Source organism: Notolepis coatsorum (assembly GCF_963971535.1).
Source record: "Notolepis coatsorum genome assembly, chromosome: 1".
Taxonomy (NCBI): Eukaryota; Metazoa; Chordata; class Actinopteri; order Aulopiformes; family Paralepididae; genus Notolepis; species Notolepis coatsorum.
The window spans coordinates 286,744,593-286,770,460 of record NC_140165.1 but is presented as its reverse complement, the minus strand read 5'-3'; the positions used below and the strand labels follow the sequence as shown (position 1 = coordinate 286,770,460).

Here is a 25,868-nt window from a genome sequence, read left to right as displayed (position 1 = left end):
GGGCAGCTCCACCAGAACAGTCCCACAAAACAGTGCAACAGTCGCATACAGATACACACATGGAAATAAAAAGTAAACTGTACCTGTATCAGTGGAGCTGCTTCCTCCATTGCCGACTCCCTTCCCACCGTTTGGTCCACCTGGACTTGGAAGAGCAGTTTTAGGGGACGCCCAGCCCGGGGACCCCCCGGCCATGTTGGGCGACTTGAGTCGTCCGGGAGAGCCAGAGGGAGAGCGCAGTCCGAGGGCGGAAGACCCCATCACCTGGGGGGACTTCATGGAAGAAGAAGGAGTTCCGGCACCGGAGGCAGGGGGGTGAGGTGGATGAGGCCCCGCGGAGATCTGAGAGGGGGACTTGAGTCCCGGGGCGGAGGGGGAAGGGAGGAGGGGTGAAGGTGCCTGGCTGAGGGATGGAGACTTGATCTGATGGGGAGGAGGCATGGCAGGTGAGACCATGGGGTTAACGTTGAGCGACAGGTCCGAGGGGTGGCGAGGACCGAGGTCCGCCCCCCTGAGCCCTCCACCCATGGGCATGTGACTGAGCCGCGATGTTATGCCCATCTGATTAGGACCCTGCTGGTCAAACATCTCAGGACCAGGCTGCTGGAGATAAGGCCCCTCATGCCCCCCTGGGAAGGGACCTTGACTGGGAAACTGGAGGGGACCATCAGGCCCTGGGATCATTCCCTTATTTCCTCCCCTTCCATTCTGTGCAGCCCGGATTCGCATAATATCCTCGGGGGTCAACATGTCCCCTAAAGGACCCCCACCACCAGGCCCCCCACGCAGCTTCTGCATCAGCATCATCTGCTGCTGTTGTTGAGCGCTCATCTGAGGGTTCATGTTCATACCGAGGTTGCCCCCCATAGGAGAGTCCACTAAGTCTCTCATCTGGGGACCTGGACCCCCGCCGGGAGAGCCCATCATCTCACGTGAGCCGGGGAAGTCCATCGGTTCGCCCCGAGAGGGCGGACCCCGACCCATCCCCATGTTAGAAAAGCCCGGGCCCCCAGGATTATCCATCATTCTTGGGCCCATGCCGCCCTGTTGCTGCTGTTTAGCCAACCGCTCCATCTCCAGCCGTTGGAGCCCCTGCAGCTGGCGCTTCTCCATTAGGCGAAACATCTCCTCACGGGTCAGGAGGCGATCTGGGTCACCCTGCAGGTGCTGAGGAGGTCCACCAGGCCCACCAGGGTAGCAGCCCTGAAATGGACCCCCACCACCCATGCCGGTGGGCATATCATCTATCCACACCATCCCTGGCCTTGGAGGCCTCTGGGGCCCTAGACCCTCCATTGATATAACGCCCACGGGACTACCAGGGAACCCCCCGCCACCAGGTGGCCCCCTCTGCATCTGCCCCAGGAACCTTGGGCCCCGAGGCCCCTCTTGGTGCATGTCCATCATACGTGGGTTCCCTCCCATCCCTCCTCCCATCATGGGTCCCGGCCCCCACTGCGGATCTCCGGGCTTGCTGTGGTATGGAGGAGGAGGCCCCCGCATCATCATGGGACCCCCGTGCATGCCCATCTCAGACATCATCCTGAAGTGCTGGGGGTGCCCGTGCGGCTGAATGTCCTGCTGGCGTCTCTTCTCCTGGTAGTACTCTTCCTGAAGCTTCCTCCAGGCCACCTGCTCTGGGGTCAGCCCGTCATGCCCGAGTAAGGGCACCATGTCCAGCCCTGGGGAGAGGTGGTGATGGGGGTGAGGTGGCATGCCGTGGTGAGAGCCCATTTGAGGGTTGTCCATGCCGGCTCCACCAAGATTCTGCGTTTGGGAAATGATGGACTGCAGGGGTTCCTCGTACTTCTTCATCCCCCCCATAGGAGGCATGGCTGAGGCTAAAATACCACCACTATTGCAGTTGCCAGCATTATTATTACCATTGTCACCGTCCTCGAGAGTACCGCTGCCGTCAGTGTTATTATTGTTGTTTAGGTTGGAGGGGTTATTGTTAGGATTGGGTTCTCCGGGGCCTCCGCCGGCTCCGCTGCGCAGCAGGAGTCTCTCGATGTCTCTCAGTGTCTGCAGGGAGCGCTCCCGGTGTTCCAGCTGCTCTTTGGAAAGGCCGTCCGTGTTCCCCGGGCCCCCCCTCTGTCCCAGGTCACCCTGCAGATGTGCCGACAGGATCGAGGGACTCCCCGAGGGAGACATACCGGCACTAGGGTGAGGCATCCCCCCCGGTCCGTCGCTGCCTCCGGGGGCCGGGCCCGCCGGTGTGCCCACGCTCCCTCCCCCCAGCTTTTGGGTAATGACGCTGTTGTTATTGCTGGGTCTAGTCTGGGAGGATTCCCCATCAGAGTGTCCTGACGACGGTGTTCCTGCAGGCTGCAGATGGCCTCCTGCGGAGGACGGCCTCGGTGTCCCGCTCTGGGATTTCGGCGTGCCCATGGGTGGAGTGCTGCTGGAGCTCATCTTGTCCGACAGACTGGGCAGCTTCCCTGGTGCGAGGCCCTGCAACACACATGAAGGGATAACTCAATCTCTGAATAATAAAAAGAAAAAAAAACTTCTTACTGTCTATACTACCATGTACTATGCTACCAAGTACTATGCCTATACATACTACTGTTATGCTACTATGCCTATACTACTGTTATGCTACCATGTCTATACTACTATGCACTCAGAGTGAAGCACTCAAAAGTTCGGCACTGCTAGACGAACAATACCACTTACTCTTAGCCTCCAGCGGTGTACCCCTCCTGCTGACTTGTTGCACACAATTTGTAGGTCGCTTTGGATAAAAGCGTCAGCTAAAGCTAAGTAAACGTGAATATTCACTATACTTGAGGAAAACACCTAATACTGACAATTATACTGTATCGAAGTTCCTCATCACCATGTTGTCAAAACAAGTGTCAGAATAGAAACGGGAACCAGAAGTATTTTAGAGACTAAAATAGATATACAAATTCAACTTCCTACACGCCTTTGCACCTGCTGTGAAAAACACATTTTCTCGGCTGCGGTCAAATACAAACATGTGTAATTTGCTGGCGAGAAGAAGGACATCTGACCTGCTCCAACTTGCTGCGTGGAACGTTGTGCTGGTGAAACAGAAGAATGGAGTCCGTCTGGCCGTGCATCACCGCCTCGGCAGCGCTGTGGGACAGAACGCCACGCCGGAGCGCAAAGTAAGTATTACAATTTCAAAGCTACCATTCATCCTTTTGACAAATGTCAATGATTCTAAAACAATGCAAATAAATAAAAGATTGGTCAATGCAACAAGCAATGTTGGTTTGTGGCAGCCCACCACAATGTCATAAAAAGCCCACCGCAAATATATCTCCCACTCCCACAATAACATTATTTTAGCCTCTTGTGTTGTACATGTTCAGTCTTTACTACCGCTGCTGCTGACTATGCGATTCTTACCCAACCCCACCTGCCGCCACCGTAAATAACCTGGCGCCACCGTAAATAACCTGCCGCCACCGCAAATAACCAGAGAACCGGTGGAAAACACTGCAATCTTTATGTTTGCTCCAGATATTCCAGCTACTACACGACCTAGCTTTAAATCATCGGGGGCCCCTTGAGCTTTGAGACACCCTGCTGGAGGAATTCAGGTCAGCAAAGTCACGGCCTTCTTTCAAACAACTTAATAGGCAGGCCTGTTTGTCTCCCTCTTGTTTTTCTACCACTTTATTCTTAGTCTTGTATTTTGTGCTAATTTTCTAATTCCTATTTGTATTGGTCAGTTGTGTATATTTGTTTGTTTCATTAAGTACTTTAAAATAACACGTATTATAAGTGTATTTGTTATTATTTAAGTTTATTATTAGTAGTAGTAGTGGATGGTATTACCAATATTATTATTATGTTTGATGGGGGGGGGTCCTCACCTGTTGGCTAGGCTGGTTGTGAAAACATACACCACCTGCTGGGAGGCCTGTGGTGGCTCTGACCTCAGTCCCGGTCCTACCCCGCGTCCCAGAGCGGGACCCCCGGGCTCAGAGATGGGCCCTGTGGAGGAGCGCCCAGAGAGAGGCTGGATGGGACCGGCCAGCACTCGCTCCCCTGAGAGAGAGAACATTAGCACTATGACATAGGTGTGTAAACAGAACGTGCGCTGCCGTCACGTGACTCACCCTCATTAAGATCAACAAGACCTGGCTGCATTGAGATGATTTTTTGTAAGTGACCAAATTATAGAAGATTTCTTTTCATTTCAGTTGTTGAGATTGTAAAATCAATTGATAAAACATAATATCAATGCCTTCTCGTTGTATTTATAATCTCTTTTTTATAAAAATTGTTTTAAACAGTTGCAAGAGCGTAAAATTCCATTCCATTTTGACCAGCGAACCCTCCTCCACTAGACCTTCTGTTTACATAGTAACGTCATGGTAAAATAGGTCAACTGGTCTTCACTTGCAGAATGTGAAGTGAGGTTCAACACCGGTTGAGCCTTTCAGTTCTACTAAGCCAACACTAGAGGGAGCTAGAACACATGAAGTAAATTCCTTTCTAAAAAAACAAAAAAAAGGAAAAAAAGGGAGGGCAGTGGGCACAGTCATCCTAGCAGACCATCTCCCTGTTGATGTGAATGATATGTTACAGCTGAAAACATAGCCTGTGATGAAAGACAAAGCGTGAATCAGTCTTTTCTAGAGAGAAAAAGAGAAGTGGAACACAGGTCAGGAGGGTTCACAATATAGTTCATATCAACACAGGGGTGGTCTCTGTAAACGGCTACAATGACAGCATTGTGTCTCGTTTAGCTGCGACCAAAAGGACCGAGGGGCGACGCCTCAGGTGGTATCGTCCCCGTGCAGGTGAAACTCACGGTGGGTCGCGGTGTGCGGCTTGTCCTCCTCCTCCTCCGTGTCGGGTCCGGAGCACCACTCATCCCCGCTGTACGGCTGTTTCTTCTCCAGAACGCAGCGCCGCTTGCTGCGCATAACACCCTCTGAGGGACAAAGGGAAGACAAAACACACACAAACATACACACATATACAAACACGCACAAACACACACACATATACAAACACACACACATATACAAACACACATACAGACGTCAAGGCTTTGTTGGACCTGCAGACCGCCGCGCGGGCTCCGTGCGTCTCTGAGAATTCAGCTTGCTGAAGAACTAAACCACTAATACTGATATCAGATAACCTTGAACAATGGACGGTATATGTTGGACAGAGGAGGAGAGACTGCTGTAGCCACAGAAAAGGGCCTTGCCTAGGAGTATCACAGTCGTTTCCTTTAGGTACGCTGTAAGATGGCCGTTGTAGAATTTCTGATCACGTTGTCATGACAATCGGCATTGCTTTGGACAGCGGATGGGATTCGGAAACGTTCTAAACGTTCGACAGTCGCTGGAACGATGTCGCGGTCTTGTGCGCCGGACCGACTGTCTGCGATTGTCATGGCGTCAAACATTCCACGGCAGCCATTTCATGGTGTACCGGGTAGATGACTGCTCGTGAATGTTGATTTGAGTGGCAATTGACCCATGTTCACACAGCGGCCCTTTTACTGTTATGTCATGCTCAGGTTGGGTTCCTTTCCACCCCGTTCCCCAACCCGAGCATGACATAAGAGCAAAATGGCCGACGTGGGCATAATATGGTCCACGTGTGGCCACTGTATCATGTCACTTCCCGTACACAGACAATCTGAAAGCAGAGGAGACACAGAGCTGACCTTTGGTTTCTCTGCATCCTCTTTTGTCTCCCGACAGCAGACACGGGTCTGTGTGTTAACAGGCGAGTCAACAACATGGTAGTCCTAGCTGCTAGCCTGCTCGTTCAGACTCTTATCACAGGGGCCTCTCCAGGTGGGTGTCGGTGCAGTGGTTTGAAGCCAGGAGGGGGATGACTTGCATTTCATTTGTATGCGTTTTTTTTGTTTGTTTTCTACTGGCAGCAATTAGATCACAGGGAGAGAGTGAGTGAGAGGGTGAGTGAGATAGAGAGAAGGGGGGGGGGGGGGGGGGGGGGGGGAGAGAGCCAGAGATTTCCCTTCAAAAGGACCCGCCCTAGCATTCATTCTCCCCGTCTTTCAGCCTTGGTTACTCTTTGTGCCGTAACCACGCCTCTCCCTCTCAGCATGTCAAGTAACTGGCGTGTCTGTTTATGTGCACGTGTGTGTGTCTGTGTGTGAGGAGTGGGTTCAAGCGATGTTACAGGAAGCCCCACATGACTCAGTTTCACTAAATCATATTACTGCATGCCTATCAATATCCCCCACCCCTGCAGGCAGGCAGGTAAACACACAAACGCTTCAAACACACGAGGGCAAACAAATGCAAATCAGACCAGCTGTGTGTTGTACTAAAAAAGACGTGTATTGCGACAACTCCTGGATTAAGAGAGCACACCTACACAGATAGGATCAAAAGCACAAACGCTCTCGCAGAACAACCAAGTCGGTACAAGGCAGTCCTTCCGCCCACTCTCTCATGACGCCTTGCCTGCCAGGTTGACTATAATAGCCTCCCTGGGCCTACTAAGCCAAGAATCCTCCTCTCAATCTCAACATTACAGAAACCCCCGGACGCTTTTTTCTTTCTCTCCCTCCAAAGCCACGTCACTGGAGACAGACACGCTCTCAAGTGTGGCACAAGTGTCTCAGAAAAAGCCTGGGGGAAGTTCTGACACTTTCAACAGAAAGGTCAGGTCAGGGCATTTCAGCTCTTCTGTCCATCCGTCCTTAGGTTTACTTCCTGCTGGAGGTGGCGAGTGCTGCACACGTAATCTGGTGCTTCTGGTAAAGATCGGACAGATAGGGAGGCAGAGGAAGTATAGTTCTGCATACTTAGAAAAGGCATACAGTCTTGTGCATCCTTGGCAAGTGTGTGTGTGCGTGTGTGTGTGTGTGTGTGTGTGTGTGTGTGTGTGTGTGTGTGCGCGCACACACACGTGTCTTACCTCCTTTGGCATCTGGCTCCTGGGCTGAAGTAATGGCATCTCTCGGTTCACCAGAATCAATGGAGACGCTCCTCTCCCGCTTGGACTTGGTTTTCAGCATCCCGCCGACGCCGCTCACAGATTGGCCGACGGCCTTCAGCCCAGGGTTGCTGGGAGAGATCTGATTGGTTTTGACCCCATGGTTCCCCGACCCCACGCCCTTTGGACCCAGGTTACCGGCAGCTCCCTGCTGCTGCTGCTGCTGCTGATGATGATGATTTACATTGGGTATTTGGGATCGGCCGTCGCTGGTCACTTGTTTGCCATGATTGGTCAGTTTATTGTCAGGGTGCATTTGATTGGCTGGTGATCACGGTGGTGGTGTGGTACAGAGGACAGCTGTGCGTGTCTGTACGTGGAGATCACACTGCTTACAGGCAACACTGATGGAGAGGGAAACAAAACACCAATCCGTAAATCATTCAAACTAGTAATCATAGTTAAACCATTTAGGCCATAAGAGGTCATTTTAGGCCCATTCAAAGCATTTCCCTAAAAGAAAAAGTCCAAACCCGGAACTGCTACAAATATAATAACTGCAGAAAGTGTTCTATTCAAGCGGTTGGTCTACGCCGCTGTATGAGGGGTCAGTAACTCACTACTGGTCATAGCTCACATGGCGTGGACGGACGCACACTGGCGCCACAATGTAAGTTGCGTCTGTAACTTGTGTGCCCGGATTTCTATCCAAAAAAAACACAAACAAAGCCAGTAGTGAAGTGGAGAGTGTGTGTGCATTGTTGCTCCAGCTCTGAAAACAGGCCTCTTTGAAAGCAAAAAAATAATCAGCCTTGTTCACTCACCTCATCTCACCTAGACACACAACTGAAACGGGGCCGTTGTTGCTGCTGCTGCTCCACAGCACTCCTCACTGACCACACGCTGACCTGGGAGAAGCAGAGAGAGAGAGAGAGAGAGGAGCAGTCAGCACAGGAAGACTAGCTAGTAGCAACCTTCACTGTCAAACCTCTAACATAATATACGTGTGTGTGTGTGTACTGTGTAGTCGACATCACCTTCATGAGCAGAGACGGAAAAGGGAAGAGAGAGACTAGGAGAAAGATAAAAGAGAGCAAGGCCAAAGGGAAGCTTTTTTTTTATGTGACTGTCCCTTTAAGGGGAAAGAGAGCAAAGAGTGAGGTTTGGCAGAAGGGGGGGGGGGGGGGGGGCCTTGCAACTCAGAAAGTAGCTCTCCAGTGTTCTAAGTCCCTCCCACTCCTGAGCAGTTTGCAAACCACAAAAACTCCACCACACATTCCACAACACTATCTCTAGCAATACCTCTCTTTCTCTCTCTCTCTCTCTCCCTCAGCCTGACTCTCTCTCAGCTTCACACATCACGAATAGGGCCTAGTCCAAACACTGATAAACGTATAAAACAAACTCATTGCCATCTTAGTCATACCATCAAACTAATTATTAGTCAGAAGTAACTTGTGCGTTTGTGGACTCTTAAATCTCTTCAAAAAGGGTGAGCCAAGGAGTCCAGGAGGAGGAGGAACCAGCGCTCCATACGTCTGCCGCCTGGTTCTGGTGTTACCAACGGCGTCAGGGGTGGGGGGGTGAACCCTGCCACTGACCGGTATTCCGTCTCTACCATGGTACCGTGGAGGGATGGGTCCCGACACCGGGGCACGCCAAACTACAGGATCCTCATCCTGGGTTCAAGTGCATGACTGCAAGCCGATGCCCTCCGAAACACAGCCACCTGCCTGTGTCCATATTTGGCTCAGATTTTAACCTTTGCAACTTGGGTGTGCCGTGTGTCACTGCGCGCGTGTGTGTGGAAGATCTTTATGCACAGATTTCGTTGTTGTCCATTCTACATAGGCTTGTATTAAAGAGGCATTCGGTACATTTCTTCAGCCTTTACAGGTCTCGACAAGACACTCCCACACCTGGTGCTCATGGAGAAGGCTAAACACAGACGCTCAGACTAACTGTGAAACTGAAAAAGGGTTTAAACGGTGGTCAGCCAAAGCAGTCAGCTATAGAGATCTAACCTTGATATTTTGGCCAACATTGTGCAGATCCCCTGAAAACATTTTCACCGGTTTTCATTTTGACCTCAGATGTAAAATCGCCCAACGCAGTCGAGTCGGTTCAGACGTCTCGTTATGGAGCCATCTGTGCCACTCGCTCACCTCAGCAGGTAATGGTGAACACACAGTGCCGTAATTAGTCATTAACTAATGCCGACCAGGCCCAGGTCAACACTGAAAAGGTGCCTTGTTCACCAAGCGAGGACTTCCATCAGTCATTAACTCAAACCAGGGGACAGAGTCAGACCGTCTCTCTCTGTTGACAACGTGTGACTCACTTGGTTTGTTCGACACTAGGTGGAGACGGCGGTCTAATCACACGGTGAGCCGCTGACCCGCGGGGTGAAGGCAGGGAGGCGGCTGCAGACACCAGGCCTATCTATAGCCAATACTAAGCCCATCAACGGTGAATGAATGCTAGGGTCGGTGTACAGTGGGTAGTGTGATATCAGATAGGGAAGAGACGAGAGCGGCAGCCTTGTATTTTGACAACGTCAAGAGGGAAGAAAGGACCGAAGACATTTTGTCTGCAGTCGGGCCGTTCAAAAAGGTGTGGAATTTTTCAACCCATGGTGAAAAAAGCAACACAATATTGTTTTTGCTAATACTATACTGCAGTGTACAGTACACCGGGATTGGTGGTGGCACTCACAGGACTGACTCATGTAATAATCATATTATAAATGTAATATGATGTTGAATCTTCATAAAGAAAAAGAAAAAGTATATTGCTTGTTGTGATGTAAAATGTCAGTCTATTCTCATGAGTGGTGACTTTTGGTAGGATTTAAACGTAACTCCGCCCCCAATCCTGACGGTATTACCCCCCCCCCCCCCCCTCCCAATCCTGACAGTAACCCCACCCCCAATCCTGACACTAACCTCAACACCATAAGGTTAATGTTACTGTAAGTCACAGAGCAGCATGACAGAAATGGACAGAATCTCAAGCCCTGCCCTCTTTTCTTGATCCTCCAATCACAACTAGGGACGGTACAGAATCAGGTAATTTTAAGGGTACCGTAATACCGACCGAATCACGTCTGTACTACCGATTCATGTGAGATCCGCCGGTGCCACATTTCGGTACTGTTAAAAAAAAAGAAAAAAAACACACGAAACGAAACCTATGAAGTGTGCCGCACGTTCACATGCACAATACATGCTTACCTAGGATTTGACTTGATTCAACAACAAAGCAGTCGGGGCAATGGCAAGCCGAAAACGGTCGCTAGTGTGTTGTTACACTTTACAAAGCTAGATGCAGACAACGCTTGCTGCAATATTATATATATATATTAACAAATTGTTCTAAATAAATAATGATAAATTATTTGAAGTTTGGATATTTTAAATTTTTTTAACTGAGGTAGGTAGATACAAATGTTTGCGACTAAAGTACTGAAAAAAGGTACCGTTGGGTACCGGTATCGGTTCAAATCTGAAAGGTACCCAACCCTAATCACAACTGTTGCTTCCCTATGTCAATTGGTGCACAACTTCTTGTTGCATATGGCAATCAGTTCATGAGAATACGTTGGAAATTTCAAAATAAATTAACAAAAAATTATAAAATGGTTTAAATAAAGAGTGGCCATGATGCGACTCCTATTACCATGCTATCATTGCAATTATTCCTATCTTTAGTACAATGTATAGGTCTATAGTGACTGCTAAGCTACAAACATTGTTGGGCTAAACCTTTAACCCCTTCACTACTGCACTACCTTTCACTGCGACAATACAGAAGGTTTCACTGCCACACGACAAAGGGTTAACCCTTTCACTACCACAATACAGAAGGTTAACCCTTTACTATCACACTACAGACAGTCTGCAGTGTGATAGTAAAGGGTTAACCTTCTGTAGTGTGGTAGTGAAAGGGTTAAGCATGCTACTGCATAATGGGGAATGTTGCTAAACTCCCTGTTGTTCAGGATCAGGTAAATGAACAACAATAACAATGGCATAAGGATTCTAAAGATGTGTCTGTCACACAAATTAAATTGTGGTGAATCCATAACCGCTTCAATTTTGTATTTGATTTACCTTTTAAAAATTTGCATTTTAGTAGCAGTCACTAAGGGTGAAACGGTTCACAAAAATCCCAGTTTGATTCATATGTTCATGGTTTTCGGTTTGGTACAGTTCAGAAATTCCATTGCCAATTCAAATATTTGGTAAAAAATTTTTCAAATAAAAGCATAAAGGAACACAGGTGTATAATATCAATTATTTGTTAATTCAAGGTGGCTCTCATAAGGCGTGTCTTTAGAACTTTAATTTTTTCACTCAGGTGTAATGAAAGAGTTGTGGGCAGTCTAGTACCTCTGCTCTGGAGGTCCATCCCCCTGTGTCCACTCCTAGTAGTGTATAGTGGACTCTGTGTCCACTCCTAGTAGTGCATAGTGGACTCTGTGTCCACTCCTAGTAGTGTATAGTGGACATGTTGGATAATTCTTTGACAATTCTGCTTCGTGTCTGTTCATGTTTGGAAAATTACCTTGTTGCTGCAGTGACTATGAAAGGAAATATTAACATCGTGGCTAGACAGTGTGCACTGAAATTACAACTACCCACGACTGCATTGGGCTGCATTGTTTGATTTAGCTATTAATAACATTAAGGCTTTGATTATGATTTCACCCTGTCGATATCTAAATGCAGAGGTTGTTTTGTGTAACGCTAAATACTTGGGGAGCTCTTGCCTTCCTGGATCTGCTAGTAGTAATGGACTATTATGCAGATTTAAAAGACAAAAGCACTCCATACACCCAGGAGTGATGCATTAGGGTACAGCAAAGGGTTCCATAATACCCAAGTAAACTGAACAGTATCTAGGTGCCCCAAACCATGGTGGTCGAACCAATTTATTTTTCTACATTCCATCCCTAGTAATAAAAGTAGAGAACATCCGCAGCTCCTTCTCCCAACCCCCACCCATTCCAAATGCTGAATCGAGAACCTCATCCTTCACTCTGTCATCTTTCTCTCTCATTACAGACGCCGAGACCCTGACACTGGTAACGTCGAACCGTCCGACTACATGCCAGCTGGACCAGCTACCCTCCCCGCTCCTCCATACCATAGCACCAGACATTCTCCCATTCCTAACTGCAACCATCAACTCCTCCCTCAACTCTGGGGTGGTCCCCACCTCCCTAAAACAAGCCAGTCACACTGCTCATAAAAAAACCAACCATGAACCCCACCGTCATAGACAACTATCGTTCTGTCTCTCTCTCCTTCCTTTCTAAATCCCTTGAACGTGCTATATCCAACAAACTCACTGATTATCTCTTACAGAATGACCTCCTAGACCCTAATCAGTCAGGCTTCAGGACTGGTCACTCCACAGAGACAGCCATCATTGCGGTCACAGAGGCTCTTCACTTAGCAAAAGCGAAAGGCCTCTCTGTCCCGATTCTCCTAGACCTGTCTGCAGCCTTCGACAGTCAACCATCAGATCCTCTTCGCGTCCCTCGCAGGAATGGGAGTGGGTGGCTGGCTCTGCACTGACATGGCTGACATCTATACCTCCATGACCGCTCCTACCAAGTGTCATGGAGAGGGTCCCTATCGGCCCCCTGCCCTCTGAAGACGGGTGTCCCACTTCAAACTGAACCTAAGCAAAACAGAATTGCTTCACCTGCCGGCCAAATCCTCCCCCTGACCTTTCCATCACAGTGGAGAATGTAGCTGTGGCTACGTCCCCGACCGCCAAGAACCTTGGTGTCGTCCTTGACGACCAGTTTAACTTCTCCGCTCACATCGCAGCGACAACCAGAACCTGCAGATTCCTCCTGAGCAACGCCACCCAACCCCTCGTCCAATCAACAGTCATCATCTCCCGCCTCGACTACTGCAATGCACTGCCTGCTGGCCTTCCGACCACTGCCACCAAGCCTCTTTAACTCATTCAGAACGCAGCCTGATCTCAAACCTACCGAAGTCAGCCCATGTCACTCCACTTCTTAGAGACCTGCACTGGCTCCCCATTGCCGCACAAATCCGATTCAGGGCCCTCGACCTGGCATATCATGCGGCGAAGGGAATGGCTCCCGCCTACCTCCAGTCAATGGTTTCTAACTACACACCCTCTCTGGCCGCCTTAAGGCCTCTGCATGCTACAGAAACTTCAGAGCAACTGCAACACAACATCGGCGCGATTTCAGCGCGGTTGTTTTAGAGGGTCTTGTAGACTGTGTTGCTTGGACGTTGCGTACATGTCCCCAGAATCTAATCTGAACAACCGTTGCGTTGATATTGCGTAGCAGTGATTGGTTGGTTAGCGAATGGGGGCGGGGCTGTCATAGAATAATATTAGTCCTGCAGAGAATAATATCCTCCATTGTTGAAGCCAGCGTTGACGCTAAATAATTAGCGTCACATAGCTCGCCTTTTTCTGAAAACCCAAGCACATATTGTTCCATAGCATACGCCTTCAGTTGATCATGACAAATCCTCTCTTACCTTGACGATTAAAAAGCCTCCATAATTTAGTAAATAAAGCTGTAGCCAGCCAGCTAGCATTGGGTCTATTCAAAATGCTATCCACATTAGCTACATAGCTAACCAAGTAAATACAATGGTATCCGTCCTGAGGTAACGTTAAATACAACGTTTGCTAGTCGAAATGACTGGACACACACAGGGACAAGTTAAACATCAATCAATTAATTTATTCCAATAGGTAGTTTGAGCTGCCTGTGAGCCGAGGTCCTCTCCATTGGAAACTAATGATGTTACGGTAACGTTAGCTCGAAAAGCACAGAAAGTTAAGCTGCTAGCAACAGACACTATAACACTTCCGGTCGGGGGTTTTCAAAATAAAAGAGCGACGTCTAAAATCACCAGAAATACGTTTATTTTGTACATTATCTAGCCGAAACCCGACCAATCTTCCTCCATCGACACACTTCTTCAATCAATATCTGAAATTACTAAAAAACAAAAAGAATATTAACCTTCTTACAGTCATGCACTCTTCCTAATATACTAACATACACTAACACTATAGCACTCAAGTCTCAACACTTTGATGAACATCGTTACTCAGGTGATAGAGTTGTACCCTTTCTACCGACTTGTCGTGCAAAACTTGTAAGTCACTTAACTTTGGATAAAAGTGTCAGCTAAATGACAAAATGTAAATGTAATAACTGGGGAGTCAGACAGATAAAACTACAGCTCCCCTGATTACTATTATTTAGGCTCTGCTCTCAAGATGCTCTCAGCACAACTCTATGCCAGCATGCAACAGATTTGTCTGGGAGCACAAATAATAATCCCCACCCCCATGGGTGCATTCAGAACAGAACACAAGAGACACATCCTCTGATGATGTGATAGTCAATATTGCAAGACATAATAAACCAGCATAGCATAGAGGTCCATACATATTTGGACATTGACACAATTTAGACTCTGTACACCACCACAATGAACTTGAAATGAAACAATTAAAATGTGCTTTAAGTGCAGACTTTCAGCTTCGATTTGAGGGTATTTACATTCAAATCCTGTGAACAGTGTAGGAATTACAACCGTTTCTACATGTGCGCCACCCCTTTTTAAGGGACCAAAATTGATTGGACAAACTAACAATAATAATTAAATAAATTAATTTGTCACTTTTAATCCTTTGCAGTCAATGAGTGCCAATGCCTGAAGTCTGGAACACATGGACATCACTAGACGCTGTGCTTCGTCTTGTGGCATTTTCCCTTCAGTTTTGTCTTCAGCAAGTGAATGCTCAATTGGATTCAGGTCAGGGGATTGACTTGTCCATTGCATAACATTCCACTTCTTTGGTTGCTTTCGCAGTATGCTTCGGGTCATTGTCCATCTGCACTGTGAAGCGCTGTCCAATGAGTTCTGAAGCATTTGGCTTAAAATGAGCAGATAATATTGCGCAAAACACTTGACAGCAGTCTCATCATCAATAAGTGATTGTTGACTTTGACACAGATACGCCTACCTCAAGTTTCAAGTTGTTTATTAATTGTCATAGTAAAATACAGAACACTCATGAAATGCTTTTTTCTGTATAAGCCCCTGGGAGTGTTCTAGACAAAAATAGATAAAAAGTATAAAATAGAAAAAGTCAAAAGTACATAAAGTAAAGTGTTCAGTCAATATACATACAATATACAATACAGAGTAAAAAGAGTAACAGTGAGGTACAATGCAGAAATGGGATGAGGTACAAACTTAGGGTAAGGTGCAATGAGGTATGGATTGTAGTGCAAACCCATCTCCACTTGTGTGTACGGCTGAACGGGCCACTATTTAATTTTTGCATCTACTTTTTCTCCCATTTTCAATTTTTTCTCCCATCCCAATTTCGTATTGTCTAATTCTACCCTCCCCTGTCTCGAACACTGTTAGGCCATGCCTTCCACAGGCCGGCTGCAATGTGGACGAAGCCTTGCATCACGTGTCCCCTCCGGTACACGAGGAGGCCGCCGTCGCATCTTTTCACATGCACAGGGCGATCTCTCAGCGGCGAGGGTCTGCGTGGGAGGGACACGCCGCCCTTGTTGCTTCCTGATTCTGCTGCGCAGGCGCACCAACCGACCTGTAGGAGTCGCTGTCCGATCACCACCCACCAGCTTCCCACCCCTAACACTGCCAATTGTGTTAGTATGAACGACCAGCCAAGCTGGTAGCATTGCCGAGAGCTGGGCTCGAACAGAGCATCTCCTGCATTAGTGGCGAGCGCCTTGCCCACTGCGCCACTTAGCCGCCCATAACGGGCCACTCTCTGTAGTCTGCAGCGGTCTTGTGCGGTGCTATTCACAAACCAGGAGGTGATGTTACCAGTCAGGATGCTCTCTATTGTGCACAAGTAGAAGTTCTTGAGGATCGTCTGACTCACTTTGAACTTCCTTAAGGAAGTAGAGGTGTTGCCGTGCCTTCTTCACTACATCGTCAATGTGTGTGGTCCATGTCAAGTCCTCGGATATGTGGACTCCGAGGTACTTAAAACTAGGGGATGTCCCGATCCGATCACGTGCTCGGGGCCGATCACGTGATTTTCCGAAGATCGGGATCGGCAAAAAAAATTCTATTTTTTTTAATAAATTTTTTCAACAAACATGACCATGTTCACATCTTAAACTCATACTGAGGCCTTAGTTTTGGTTTTAAATTGCATATCATCATTCATTTATTTATTGTCACACAGAGCAGAAGAATTTTGCCAAAACAAACCAATAATATCCAGCTGCAGAACGGCAGACCAGCCAAACTCTCAGACCCAAATACATTTTTTTTTATCCCAATTTCTCACATTACATTCACCCTGAATGTTGACGTTATCCAGGTGAAAAGTTAACTTCATTCAAGCGAGGCATTGCAATCCTTGACATAAATCATTTGATGTATAATTAAATCAAAGGAAATGCGTTTGGGTCTGAGAGTGTGGCTGGTCTGCCGTTCTGCAGCTGGATACTATTGGTTTGTTTTGGCAAAATTCTTCTGCTCTGTGTGACAATAAATAAATGGATGATATGCAATTTAAAACCAAAACTAAGTCCTCAGTATGAGTTTAAGACGTGAACATGGTCATGTTTGTTGAATAAAAAAATCGGATCGGGAATGATCGGTAGATACTCAAAATCACATTATCGGGATTGGATCGGGAGCAAAAAAACGTGATCGGGACATCCCTACTTAAAACTGTTCACTCTCTTGACCGGTGCCCCGTAGATGCTGAGGGGGCTGTAGTCCCTGGCCCCCAATCTCCTAAAGTCCACAATCATCCCTTTAGTTTTGCTAACGTTCAGGGAGAGGCTGTTCTCCTGACACCACCGCGCCAGATCCTCTACCTCTTCCAGGTAGGCCCTCTCGTCGTTTGCAGAGATCAGGCCCACCACTACTGTGTCGTCAGCAAACTTGATGATTGTTGTTCCGCTGTGCCACACAGTCATGTGTGTACAGCGAGTAGAGGAGGGGGCTCAGAACACAGCCCTGGGGGGGCCCCTGTGTTGAGAGTGATGGATGAAGAGGTGCAGTTGCCTGCTCTCACCACCTGGGGTCTTCCCGTCAGGAAGTCCAAGACCCACTGGCAGAGGTCATAGTTCAAGCCTAGGTCCCTGAGCTTGGCTACGAGTTTGGAGGAGACTATGGTATTGAATACTGAGCTGTAGTCGATGAATAGCATTCTCACATAGTTCCCCTGCCTCAAATTGCAGGGGGTCCAGGTTGTTGGGGAGGGAGGAACAGATGTAGCCCTTCACTAGCTTTTCAAAGCACTACCTCTTGGGAGTGTTCTTGATCTGGCCAACTGTTGTGAATGGGTTTTTCTTCACCAGGGAAATTATTCTTCTGTCATCCACCACAGTTGTTTTTCGTGGTCTTCTTGGTATTTTGGTGTTGCTGAGCTCACCAGTGCGCTCTCTTTTTAAGAATGTACCAAACAGTTGATTTGGCGACACCAACACCAAATGTTTTTGCCATCTCCGATGGGTTTGGTTTGATTTTTCAGCCTAATGATGGCTTGCTTCACTGATCTTCACAGCTCTTTGGATCTCATATTGAGAGTTGACAGGAACAGATTCCAAATGCAAATACCACACTTGAAATTAACTCTAGACCGTGTATCTGCTCCTTGTAAATTAAATAATGAGGGAATAACACACACTTGGCCATGGAACAGCTGAGCAGCCAATGGTCCAATTACTTTTGGTCCCTTAAAAAGGGGGAGGCACATATATAAACTGTTGTAATGCCTACACTGTTCACCTGAAAAATAAAGCTGAAAGACTGCACTTAAAGCACATCTTGATCGTTTAATTTAAAATCCATTGTGATGGTGTACAGAGCCAAAATTATGGCAATTGTGTTAATACCAGACTATTTATGGGTCACCTGACAGTATATAGAGCAGAGAGGCATATAATGGAATAGATTGATGCAAGTGGTGGAGTGTTATCAACACAGTAGCACAGCAGAGTGCAGTGGAGTAGAGGGTGTAACAAATAGGGTAGAGCAGGGTAGAGCAGGGTGTAGCAGAGTGCAGCAGAATGCAGGGTGCAGCATGCACTGATGAGTGAGAGGCAGAATAGCTTAAATTTACCACCTTGTTACGAATTTTTGCCATATTTATTATAATAATAATAAATGACATAGAATTTTTCTAAATACTCAAAGACACTTTACATAGCAGAATAAACCCAAGAAAAAACAGATTAATAAAGACAAAAGAATGAAATTAAAGTCAATTAGGTAATAAATACATGAGGAGAAGAGAGAGGAAGGGAGAGGAGGGAGGAGTGAGGAGAGGAAGGGAGGGGAGAGGAGGTTAGCTGGGGAAGGTGAGTCTGGGTGGGTTTTGAGGGTATATAGAATACGATAGAATATTTGATGCGTGCATCTCTGATCAGCTGATAGGTGCGCATAACTACAGTGTCCTGCATGAATGAATGTTAAAGCTCCATTGAATGATCGAAGCTTCTTCCCACGTGCAAAGTTTCAATGCGGTGGGTAAATGAGAGCTATGGGTCAGGTTTTCTGAAAGTGACTCATGGCCAAATGTCCTTGTCTGAGAAGAACTGTTTTTCAAAATGAACGTTCTTATTTCCATAAGCTATTTCTTATGCTGATGCAATAAACAAAAAGAAAATGTAACATTCACAGCTTGCATTTGGCATCGCTTAACATGGCAGCGATTGAAGCATGGAAGCGTTCAGGTCAGCCCTACTCTGACCAGTCTCCTTCATTAGTGGGGATTCTCCAAGCTAATCTTACTATTATCGAGTTGAATTAGGACTGGGCGATACGGCCTCTAAAGGATATTGCGTTATTTTTTTGCTATATCAGGATACATATCGCGATGTTTTTACATTTCCTCTAAAACACTTAAAAATGCTTGATTTAACCCTTTGATGTATACAGTCATGCCAATATGATGATTATAATAGTCCCTGCAACATATGTTTGCATTAAATCATGAAGATGCTTTAAAAAATAATTAAATTAAAATTACAAAAGATTTACTAAGAGTAGTCTACCGACACTAATACGTTAGTTAGCTTAGCGGCTAATGTTAGCCAGTTGGTCGTGTCAATTCAATTGCTTGTCATTGAAGGTCCGCACAGGTCTGTGTCTATAATGAAGAGAGGAAAGTGCTTAGCTAAAGCAAGTCTCATCTCAGCCGCGGCGGCTTAGAAACTGACGTGACAACATATACTTGATGTTCACAATATAGTAATTTACTACATCTCATGTAGAACAAGCCGCGATACATTGAGTACAGGGTTTCCGTTAGAATTTTTTTTTGCAGGTCCGAGTGTCCGGTAGATTTCAATCTACCGGACAAATGGGATAAATTCCGGTCAGAGTTTATTGAGCTTAAAAACAATTGATAGGCCTATATAAAGAATGACATCATCAAGGCATTTATAATATTTTAACTTAAAACTAGACTACTTTTGCGTATATACAGTCATTAATATATTCCAAATAAAATAAGTCCCGAGACTGCGTGCTGCTGCCGACTTGAGGTGTCGGTGGGCAGTCTGCCCGACCTTAATAAACAGCAGTCTGTTATAATCACATTTTTATGAGCTAACGAATTCCGTTATATTGGACATTTGTATTAATTATATCAAGCGAAGAACTGAGAAATTTGGCAGAGAGACGGCAACATTATCGTGGGTTTGCGCCGTGATGTATATCTCCACCTCCCAACGACTTGGTGCTGCTGCTCATAATGTCCGGTGAAAATAATTCCCTCTAAGCACAATTTGATTATTTGAATTGTATTAAAATAGGCTAAAATTAAATAGCCTATGCGATGAACGAAACAATCATTACATTTGTCGTTGCTTCACCAAGCAGCCGGTCAATGACATCCTGTGTCAGCGAGCTGGCAGCTGATATATTTACGTGAAGCATGGAGCAGGAGCAGACAGAGCAGAGCAGCGGTGTCAGCAGCGCCCCCACCCAACAGCTGAATTGCCAATGGCTGAATTGGAGTACTGCACCCTGCCAAGCCATGCTTCACGTAAATATATCAGCTGCCAGCTCGCTGACACAGGATGTCATTGACCGGCTGCTTGGTGAAGCAACGACAAATGTAATGATTGTTTCGTTCATCGCATAGGCTATTTAATTTTAGCCTATTTTAATACAATTCAAATAATCTAATTGTGTTTAGAGGGAATTATTTTCACCGGACATTATGACCGGAGAGATTAGATATGTCGGACTTCACCAGATTTTGCCGGTCAAATACCGGTAATTACCGGCTAACGGAAACGCTGATTGAGTATACTCGATATATCGCCCAGCCCTAAGTTGAATGAGAAAATTTGCTTTGCAATTTAGCACAGAAAGAAATGTATTAGAAAGTAGGGATGCCCCGATCGATCGGCCACCAATCGTTATCGGCCGATAATCAGTATAAATATGCCATCGGTGATCGGTGATAATGCTTTATTTTCGCCGATGGTCAAAACCGATAGAAAAACATGATCCAATTCTTAGCGGAGATCTCACTGCTGACTTCTCTCTCAGATACACAGAGCTGTATCACAGGCGTACGGCCCCTCCTCCTCCCCAGCCCCTCCCGCACTCGTGTAAACAAGAGCCTCGCAGTCTTCTATAGTCTGGTACATGCGACGTGAGCTAACGTTGGCTACCTACCGAACCAACGTTACTGTTTAAACTAAATGACCCAGTGACTACATGAGGCATTGTCTAACGGTATCTAGCTGGCTAGCTACTGATAGCTGCTGATATCAACAAATGCTCCAGCAATAGTCGAGTGCATGATAAGTTACCTCCGTTGACTCGGTAGCTCACGTTAGCTCACATTAGCTCTAAACTAAATAGTTCACTGAGGCGTTGTCTTAACGTTATCTAGCCGGCTAGCAGTAGCTACAAATAGCTCCTGATATCAATGTCTTATAACATTGATTCGATGCGTATTCGAGCTGAGGGCTTGTTGAATGTGATTTATACAAATAGGGTCCAGCTGCAGCGCCGGAGAATCCTGGCCGTAGCTGGAGGCTAATCGAGTACACACAGACAGTGGAGCTGTTTGCAGATAGCGAGCATTTTGACTTGTTGCGTGGTGGTGATGTCTCACAGATAATACAAGTACAAGTCTAATTATATAATATATATATTTTATATAAAAAATTATCATTTAAAAAAAAAATTTAAATAAAAAACGATCGGTATCGGATCGGTATCGGCCGATATGGCTCAAGACGATCGGTGATCGGTATCGGTGGCAAAAAACGTGATCGGGGCATCCCTATTAGAAAGGTGTGCTGAGTAGAGAGCAAATCTCCACCAGGCAGCACGCCGAACACAGACAAACACACTGACCGACAGACAGTGACTGCTCTCCAATCATAGTTATTAGCATACTAACGCTAGGCAGCAGGGTTCGAAATTAACAGGGGCTTGGGGCATAATGCCCTTGAAAATGGACAAAATGCCCTCGAAAATCAGTTAAGGGGGGCACTTAATGCCCCCGACAGTTTACTAATTATATATATATTTATCCGGTAATGGAGCGTCTGTATCGTACGGTTCAGATGACGCGCAAATAAAAAAAATCATTTGGCGGAGCCGGTGTTCTGCACTGGCTGCAGGCAGCAGCAGCAGCACTGTAGCCAGCCAGAGCCAGGTGCTAGTCAGTTTGTGTAAAAATGGCACGCACAATATAAATCAATCTTCATTACGACTTTAAAAACATAGCCATTAACATTACATAGGCCTACACACATCTTGCCATAGCAGTTCGTAAAACACAACGCACGTTTTAACTATGGTAGCCCGACGCAGCCCGCAAGCTAATACTGTACAGTCAATGAAATGTCACCGTAGCTACTGTAGCAGAGGAGGAAATGGGAGTCTGAGAGGCGGGGTGTTTAAAGACAATGATAGGCGTTTATTCAACATCCAAGAAGGCTAACATACAACTGTGTTTTATTAACTCCAACCGGGACTATTGCCGCTTTCCCACTGCATGCCATCACCTCCTAACGTTACCGGAGCTGATAATAACATTGCTGAAGGTGCGTGACACTAAAATGTCCGTGGGGACCCGGCGCCAACCCATAGATAGTTCCAACTCACCGAATTGCGTAATCCACCACAGATGCACTCAATATTTAAATAATGTTAGTCTAAATAAATGTAGACAGAAACATAATAATTTCAAGCAGAAAACGAATCTTTCCATTAAGAACTGACAATCAGGGAATTTAAACATGGTTGACATTGTTTTTGTGTGTTTATATTAATTAAAGAAAGGAAAGTCTAGTGCTGGCTGAGCATATTGTTTGTTTGCACTAAGTTAATACTTTGACAAATGTAGCCTATATTTTTCAGTCGGTTCGGTCTTTGTGTGCCAAACATTATTTAAGGCTGTAAACACTGTAAACCTTTTATTTTTAATAAATGAGAAGCATGTTTAGATTTGAGTGTTAAATTTTTTTTAATAAAGATTAACGTATATCGAACTGAAAACCGTGACCCCAAAATCGTGATACGAACCAAACCGTCCATTTTGTGAACCGTCCCACCCCTACCGTTTATCATAAAAATTCAGTGCCCCCGAAATACAAAAAAAAGCCCCCGAAAATCAATTAAGGGGGGCAAAAAAAGCCCTTGAATTTTTTTTTTAATTTCTAACCCTGCTAGGCAGTAATAGCAAGCATAGTAAGGGTGATAGCAAGCATGTTAGGAAGCACAGGAAGGGTTATAAGAATTTTAATAATGCGAGGGCGGCTGGGTGGCGCAGCGGTCTAAACGCTCGTCACCAACACGTGAGACACCGGTATCGAATCCGGCTGTCAGCGTTGCCTCCGGCTTGGGCCGGCCGTCATACTGACTCAATTGGCAGAGTCAGCGGGAGGTGAGTCGATGGGTGATAATCTGGTTGTTGTAAACAGCGACTCCTACAGGTCGGTTAATTGCCAAACCCAAGATAAGTCGGGTTAACTCGCCATGCGTTGGCTGCCAGACCAGAGATATATCGGGTTTTGGTTGTTTATTCTTTTATTCGATATTTTTATTCATTATCCAGAGACCTTGGTGTTACCATAGGGAATGAGTCGTTTATCAATGACTTGTTTGCAGTCAACATTGTCGAGACATATATATATATATATATATATTTTTTAATAATAGCTTCATTTCCGTTTTATAGCATTTTGAAAAGCCCTCGTTTTTCAGGAAAATATATAGATTCCGTGATAAACGCCCTTTACTATAATATTCTGGCATACACAAAAAACTTCATTTTTCGGCCTATTTATGAATCATTTTCAAATAAACGCTCGATTATCGATAGTATATGTGTACTTATGCCAGGGTTAGAAAAAATTGTTGCCAGCCTCAGTGTCCGGTAGATTTCAATCTACCGGTCAAATGAGAGAAATTCCGGTCAGAGTTTATTGAGCTTAAAAACAATTGATAGGCAAAAGAATGACATCATCAAGGCATGTAGATTTATAATATTTTTACTTAAAACTAGGCTACTTTTGCGTATAGTCATTATATTCCAAATAAGATAAGTCCCGAGACTCCGTGCTGCTGCCGACTTTAAATCAAATAGGTGTCTGTGGGCAGTCGCCCGACATTAATAAACAGCAGTCCGTTATAATCACATTTTTATGAGCTAACGAATTCCGTTATATTGGACATTTGTATTAATTATATCAAGCGAAGAACTGAGAAATTTGGCAGAGAGACGGCAACATTATCGTGGGTTTGCGTGACGACTCTCTCTCTCTCCACCTCCCAATGACTTATTTGCGAGAGTATGTCGATGCAGAGCAGCAGATTCAGCTGTTTTCTGGCTCTATCTGGGGACCGCTCAGCAGCGCCCCCCACCCAACAGCTGAATTGCCAATGGCTGAATTGGAGTACTGCACTGTGCCGCTGCTGCTCCGGCTCTGCAGCTGCACATGCACTCGCAAACCCAGCACTAAGCTCTCGCTGACAACGTCGTTGTCATTATTAGAAGCAACGATGAAACAAATGTAATGATTGTTTCGTTCATCGCATAGGCTATTTAATTTTAGCCTATTTTAATACAATTCAAATAATCAAATTGTGCTTGGAGGGAATTAGTTTCACCGGACATTAAGACCGGAGAGATTAAATATGTCGGACTTCAACAGATTTTGCCGGTCAAACGGAAACGCTGACTTATAGAATAGAATAGATCTTTATTGTCATTGTTACAGTTGTCACAACGAGATTTAACATACAGCTCATTATAGTAATATTCCACAATTATTACATTGATAGTAATAATGGCACACAGTCATAAATTCACCAACATGCGCATTTGTTATACATGCAGGACTCTTTGAGACAGACGTATGCGTATTACCGCTGCCATATTTGGCGCGGAGCACTCGGGGGGGGGGGGGGGGGGGGGGGGGGCTGGGGGTTGACGAGACAGCCTTGGCTCCCCCTCCAGCACGCATACGAGTTAGCTGCCATCATGAGGCGCTGGTCCATACACGTAGGAGGGGGGGTTATGCACGCTATAGAAGCGATCTGAAAAATATATTCTCTCATTTCCTGATCAGTGCCACACACACACACACACATGGGGCACACGCTGATATATAGGTCAAAACAGATCCGATTACCCCAAGACTGGTAAAATAAATTGCTTACCTCAGATCAGATGTTATCCAAAAAGATTATTCCAATTAATTTGATTAAGCAAAGATCCTAATTCAAATGTTTCATGAGTCATTATTTAAATTTGCTATGGGATCATCATGTTATGTTAAGGCAGAGGGACTGGACAACAGGGTGACATTCACAGGTGTGCAGACTTGAGCATGTGAGGTAAAACATGCACTGGAGCAGGGCTGTACGTTAACTTTTTTTGCACATAGCACTGGTGCTACAGAGGTTGATCGTTTTGTAGCACAGGCCAAAATCTTGTAGCACAAGTATAAAATGTGTTATTTGTAACAGTCACAAATGTGCCTATTGTATTTGTGTTATTTAGTTGCAGTGCCATGTTTGGCTGTCATTTTCATGCTGACAAGTTGACGTCACACAGCCAGACACGTTACGTGTAAGGAATTATGGGATTTGGTGTTGGGTGTATGGACTCTACTAGGGGTGGGAATCACCAGTTTCATCACGATACGATATAGATTCTTTGGACAACAATACGATATTTGCTGATATATGCCACGATATGATACGATGCAGGTGCCTGCAATCGATATGAGACGATATCATAACATAAGCCCATTTAACACAATCCGTAACATTTAGATCAACTCAAAAAAGGCAACGGAAATATCATTTGACATTTTTGACCTCTTCCAGACTTTTAAAGGAAAAACAATCTATTGTTTTTAATACACATAGACCTCCTGTTCACTGTAAAGTGCCACGTTTTGATATATTGAGCTTTAAACTTTAAGTTAAATGTTTTGGAACTCACAACACGCAACCGTTTTATGTTGCATGATCATGAATACATTTATTTTGTATTGTATTTTTTATGTTTAAATATCAACATTATCTGTCCACCCTCAGTACATTTACTATCAATATAATATACTCGTCTGACTTCATGTGATCTTTCCAAACGCACACACACACAGAGAAGGGAGAATGTCTGCCCCCTCCTCCTCACTCTGCCCGTCTGCTGTTCTCTCTATATGGCTCTGAACAGCTTGTTGTTAGCTTATGCTAACGTAACGTTCATTTCGGACTTTAACACGACGTGGTCATAAAGGAATGGCGAGGATTGCAAAGCATGTTATATGCATTTGACCCGTTGCCGAATAAAACAGCAGGGATTTGTTTTGGGTCGCGAAAACACTATCCACTAGCTCTGTTTCAATGTCCGCATTCCAAACGCTACTGCTGCTGAGACGAGTCCTGCTG

General features: G+C 45.7%; 1 protein-coding gene across 2 annotated transcripts in view; it reads right to left on the bottom strand.

Moving 5' to 3' along the window:
- Positions 1–25,868, bottom strand: part of bcl9l (bcl9 like) — a 58,727-nt gene that overhangs the window by 2,222 nt on the left and 30,637 nt on the right. For both annotated transcript variants that reach the window (XM_084326615.1, XM_084326616.1), the window contains 6 exons: positions 7,734–7,817; positions 6,892–7,313; positions 4,796–4,918; positions 3,852–4,026; positions 3,021–3,105; positions 84–2,454 (listed from right to left, as the gene is read on the bottom strand). In XM_084326615.1, the coding sequence (XP_084182741.1) occupies positions 84–2,454; positions 3,021–3,105; positions 3,852–4,026; positions 4,796–4,918; positions 6,892–7,225 (3,088 nt within the window). In that variant the 5' untranslated portion in view covers positions 7,226–7,313; positions 7,734–7,817. The remainder of the gene's footprint in view (positions 1–83; positions 2,455–3,020; positions 3,106–3,851; positions 4,027–4,795; positions 4,919–6,891; positions 7,314–7,733; positions 7,818–25,868) is intronic.